At 35.2% G+C, this 5,541-nt stretch overlaps 1 protein-coding gene across 1 annotated transcript; it reads right to left on the bottom strand.

Moving 5' to 3' along the window:
• Positions 1-939: 939 nt before the first annotated feature.
• On the bottom strand, positions 940-5,206 carry LOC121231485 (probable serine/threonine-protein kinase PBL21). Its single transcript, XM_041116511.1, has 8 exons — positions 4,960-5,206; positions 4,442-4,808; positions 4,311-4,346; positions 4,052-4,215; positions 3,689-3,878; positions 2,062-2,453; positions 1,325-1,661; positions 940-1,156 (listed from the first exon to the last, which is right to left on the bottom strand). Exons 2-7 carry the CDS (start codon positions 4,539-4,541, stop codon positions 1,362-1,364), a joined length of 1,182 nt encoding a protein of 393 aa, XP_040972445.1. The 5' UTR covers positions 4,542-4,808; positions 4,960-5,206; the 3' UTR covers positions 940-1,156; positions 1,325-1,361.
• Positions 5,207-5,541: the final 335 nt, after the last annotated feature.

The following is a 5,541-nucleotide window of genomic DNA, read 5'->3' as shown; positions in this document are numbered from 1 at the left end:
CATAAATTGTTTTTTTTTAATTTAAAATTTAATTTCTATACTTTCATTTTTTAAAAATTTAATTTTTTTTAAATTCAAGTTCAACTATTAATACTGTTTTTTTTTGTGTTAAATTTGCCTATTTGACATCTTAAAATAATTTTTTTTTACTTAGTAGCCATTTAAACTTGAATTTAAGAAAAATTTTAACAGTGTCAACAATTAGACTGAATTTTAAAATCTAAAATATAGAGAAACTAAATTCATGGAAATAAAATTTATATGGACTAAATTCTAAATTTTTAAAGAGTAAAGGGATTTATGACATATTTTAACCTAGTTTTTATAATTATATTTATTTATTTTTTTACATTTAAAAGAAATAAAAAAATTATAATATTTATTGAACTATAAAAAATACATCGACTTTTAAAAAGTAAATAACAATCAAATTTTGCATTAGGAATATAAACCCTTGTTATTGTTTTTTACAAGTTTAGGATTTTAAGGTACAAAAGGAACAATGCAGGACAACTAATGAAGATGAGAACTATGATTATTATATTTTCATGAAAAACTTGCTGCTTCAGTACCATATGAATCGTAATATATTTTTTACCAGAAACAAGAATGGGACGAAGAGTTATTCCCTGGGCAGATGATTTGACAATGCTACATTCCCACAAGGATGAAAGACAAATATCCATACATCATCCATGTGACCAAAATTTATGTTGCCCTGCTTCCATCAGAATCTTAATCGCTAAACTCCAAACTATGTGGGGTGCAATAACAAGCCAAAGACTGATCTAGTTTTAATGTGAGAACTGCATATATTGCCCCCCCCCCCAACTGTATGTATATTAAATACTAAATGTTTATGTCTATCTATATAACTTTTCCATTTACAAAAAGAAAAAAGAAAGGAAGTCAGTGGAAGCAAAACAGAGCTCATATCCGTACAGAGAAAACTTTTCCATTCAATGAGAGTGTTCAAAACAAAGCTGACAACCGTTGATGTTGCTTCCCACACAATGCAATAACCATATTTTCACTAAAGAAATGCCAGTCCTTCAATTACCCAAATACACATATACATATACCCACTTATGTACTAACTTGTCAATGCATGTTGAGTTTGACTGAGTCCTCCTTCCATGCTTGATGAGGTAACAACCTAATATCAATTTATAGGAAAAATCCACATCAGTCAAAATGCTCATTCTATTAGTATTCTTTTGTTTGAATAAAGCAGTCAAAACCAGCTGTTTACTGTGGTAATGAAAAAGAAGAGATCATTCTGAACTATGCTAAAGTCCGCAATTAAGTATGAGTTGCAGCTTACTTTATCGAAGTTTCTTGATAGCTCTTATTGAATAACATCAACCCCTTCTGGAATTTGATTGATGAGGGGTCCCTTTCTCTGATCGCATCGGTGAGGACTGTGAAGCATTGCAGACCTCAACATTACGTGATTCAGGGCTCCAATTCTGACTCTGAGAAGCCAAATATTCAAGTGCAACCACAATATCACCAATAAGTGGGCGAAAGTTGGCTTCTTCATTGAGACACATAGCTGTAATTGCAATTGCATAGTTCAAGCAACGGTGAGGATAACATCCTCGAATTAGAGGATCAACCAGTAGGCTAAACTTCTTCTGATCTTTTAAGTACGGACGGGACTGCAACACAAGAAAAGAATACATAAACAAATAAATAAGAAATAAGGACATCAGAATCTAGTAATGGAATATAATTCCACTATTAATTGTTACATATTAAAAACTAAAGATATTCTATGGGTTTAAAAAGAACTATAGCAACAAGTTCAGACTAAAGGCGTAAAAGAAGCAATAAAATCACACTTTGTACCAGTAAACATGTTTAGCAAAGAGAAAACATAACAACTAGCCAAGCAAAGCGTTGCAAGGGACGGCGTTAGAGAAATAACATATATATGAAATATAGCCACTAGAAGTGGAGGCCGTAAAAAAGATTGGAAAGGAATCAAACCAGATCAAGCCACACATACACACACACAAAAAAACAAAAAAGATAATAAATAAAAAAAGGCTAACTTACCCATGAAACCAAATTCTGCTCTCCATGCTTCTTACTAGTATCTATTGCCTTCCGTCCAGTTATCAACTCCAATAGCACCACACCAAAAGAATATATGTCAGATTTAAGAGTTAATTTGCCACTCATGGCATACTCTGGGGCACAATATCCATATGTTCCCATCACCCGGGTTGAAACATGAGTATTGTCACCCACAGGTCCCAATTTTGCCAAGCCAAAATCTGAGAGTTTAGGGTTGAAATCATTATCCAGCAAAATATTTGCAGATTTCAAGTCACGATAAATGACAGGTGGATTGGCCTTGCAATGTAGATATTCAATTCCTCGTGCAGCACCAACAGCTATCTTTATACGATTATTCCAACTCAAAGGCTCTTGTCCGGGTTCTAGATCTGGAAAAAAAATATAACCAGTGGCACTTGAGATATGAGGAAAAGTTGTAACATTCAGAAGAACGATTATTTGTTTTCACACACAACTAGGGATGGCAATGGAACAGGGCGGATAATGCTAAATCCACTACCAATCCATAATTGTCATGCTCTGCTCCACCACTTGCCCCTGCTCAACTATGGATATATAATAATAAAAACCACTACCACCTCCATGGGTGTTGAATACATCCATCCCTGGCCCACCCCAGCCCTCAATCTTTTTAAAATCAAATAAATATTTAAACATAAAATATATTTTTTTTCTATATTACATTATTATATTTATATCCTTTTAATAGTTTATATATACAAGGATAAAATGGTAATTTAATATGGTTGAGCGGGGCAGACAATTACCAAAACCGCTCCATACCCACTATCCAAAAAAAAAATCCACCCTGCCCCGCATCCACTTTTCAGACAAAAAAATCCACTCCATCCCAAGCGGATCAGCTCAGAATCCATGGGGCGGTTCGTGTTTTGCCATCCCTACACACCAACATCTGAAACAGTCCTTTACATATGAGAATGGTCTGATTAAAACTACATGAAATCTTATAAATAAAGTGGTAACATGACCAAACATCCAAGTGGGAAGACAATAGCATAAAACTAGGTAAAACGCATCACATTTGGTGCCAACATGTAAATATTTGCATTCCCAAGTCCTAGGCATATTCAATAGCGAATATGAACAGTCCAACAAGCAAAAGGACTCCATTATCTGCTCCTTAAATATTATTGCGTGATGCACAGCCATGCAAAGCACAAATTTCTAAGGCTATTCTACCAGCATTAGATGTTATACATTCTTGCTTCAAGATGGATTTTCAAAATTGGTTGTCCGTTCGTGCAAATTATGGCAGCTTCAGACCTAATGCCCAGAACTTAAAGAAAAATTCAGCAGAACAATCATTATTAGTTGATTTGAAAATTGAATTTCTCCTGACAATTATTAGTTGATTTGAAAATTGAATTTCTCCTGACATAGCCCCAAGATCTACAGCAAAAACCTTACATAAAGACTAGAACTCTGGATTAATTAAAGTAAACCACACACTAAGGATATAAAGTAAAGCAAAAGGTTTACAATCCTAAGAAGGGACACTAAGAAAGGTAACAAGAAACAGTAGATAATGTGGCAAGTAAATGGATTCCATATTCAACAGAAATCTGCAGTAAATATATATTACCAAAAAGATGATCTTCCAAACTGCCCATTGGCATGTATTCATAAACCAAGAGCCTCTGATCTCCAGCAGTGCAATAGCCAATCAAGGTGACCAGATTAACATGGTGTAACAGGCTGAGCATAAGAACCTCAACAATGAATTCCTGATAGCCCTGAAGACCGTCATGATTAAGTTGTTTCACTGCAACAATCTGGTTGGTTACAGACAATAAATGATCCAACTCAAATTTCAAAAAATTACACAATAAGTAAATAGACAGCAGATTCTGGGAATATGCCAAAGAGATACATAAATTTGAAAGTTATACAATTTAAACCAGAAAGGCAAAATGATGATAAGGAAAAGTGAAAAGCAACAAATTACCTCCCTAGTTTCCAATCGACCTTTAAAAACTCTTCCAAATCCTCCTTCACCAAGCAAATTGGTTTCTCTGAAATTCCTGGTTGCAGTTGCCAAGTCTCGGAATGTGAAACTACGTGCCCCACTGCCTTTGGAGCCTTTTCCTTGATCACTTCCTTTCTTATGCTCTGTTTACCAAATTAAAAAAAAATTTAATAATCAAATCCACTGTGAAGAAAAAAAGTTTCCAAGTGGAATTGGGTATGAAAACCCTTAGCATTACCGTCTAGACTTGCTTTTCTTTTCGTAGCGCCGGAAACTGGTTACCAAAAATAAGAACAAATAAGCAAATTATGCGCCACACACACAGAAAAAAAAAACACAAAGAGAGAAGCGGGGGAAAGAAAAATGGACCTGAGGAATCAGCAGAATAGCGAGAATTAGTTCGACTTCCATTGTCAATGTCGATCCTTACATCTTTAGAACGAGGATTTAAGCAAGGAAAACAACTCATCCTCTTTCAGTGCAATTAAACAACCCAATTTGAACTTTGAACACTCTCAAAACAAACCTGCTTAGAATTCATTAACCAAAATCTCCCATCGCTTCTTTCCTTAAACCAAATCCACCTTTCCGCATCTAAAAGAAAGCAAAAACACTCGCTCTTCTCTTCCCTTCTCTTCTCTTCTCTTCACTCCAAACAAAAGACCAGCACTGGCGCAGCCTTAATGCTTTTCGAATTTCTAATCAACAAAACGCAGCGCAATAAACAGAGAAATCTCTGTATGAAAACGTGCCAAACAACGAAAATTCAGCCAATAATTTTAAAAAAATAAAAAAAATTAACTGGCAAATGACGAAGAAAATAATTAAAAGGAAGGAAAGCAAACAAAAATGGTAATAATGGAAGTGGATTGGAACAAGAAAATTACAACAACAGAGAAGGGAAGAAGGGGGAAGGGTAAAAGTGAGAGGAAGTTGTGTTTTTGTAATCATGTGCCAAATTTAGTGTTTGTGAGATAGCGAGAAATTAAGGGCCAGATTTAGCGGCAAACAATAATGAGGTTGCCTTTTTGTTTCCTACTTTTATAAAATTAAATCATCTTTTTACAATAAATATTTAATTATCCCCTTATTTATTATTTGGCGTGATTTCTAAGTGTTATGAAATTAGATGGAAATATGAATGAAAAGAAGCAGTGGAACATATGAAGTGCATGATTGTAGCAGGTCGCTTTCCACATTTAAACCCTAGTGCCTGCCTTTCCTCTCCTTGCGTGGGTGGCCCCTCTCGCTGCCTGCCTGCCTGGCTCCCTTGCTTTCCCCCTTCTGCCCTCCATCCCCTCCCTTTCTTACGCCATTTGACACTGATATCACACACTCTTTTATTTTATTTTATTTTTTTATGGGACTGGGGCTACGCGTTTTGCAATAAGGACGACACGGCCCTGATTCATTCTTTCAACCACCCGCAGGTTGGATCCCACCCCATTCTCTTTTAAATTTAATATCTG

Source organism: Gossypium hirsutum, chromosome A01 (genome assembly GCF_007990345.1).
Source record: "Gossypium hirsutum isolate 1008001.06 chromosome A01, Gossypium_hirsutum_v2.1, whole genome shotgun sequence".
Classification (NCBI taxonomy): Eukaryota; Viridiplantae; Streptophyta; class Magnoliopsida; order Malvales; family Malvaceae; genus Gossypium; species Gossypium hirsutum.
This window is presented reverse-complemented; position numbering and strand designations above follow the sequence as displayed.

Excerpts from the sequence above, each read along its gene's own strand:
- LOC121231485 (XM_041116511.1), bottom strand. The coding sequence starts at position 4,541 with ATGAGTTGTTTTCCTTGCTTAAATCCTCGTTCTAAAGATGTAAGGATC. Across the intron at positions 4,216-4,310 it reads AAGAAAAGCAAGTCTAGACG|AGCATAAGAAAGGAAGTGAT; the intron begins GTAATGCTAAGG and ends TTTGGTAAACAG. Across the intron at positions 1,662-2,061 it reads AGCAGAATTTGGTTTCATGG|TCCCGTCCGTACTTAAAAGA; the intron begins GTAAGTTAGCCT and ends CTTGTGTTGCAG.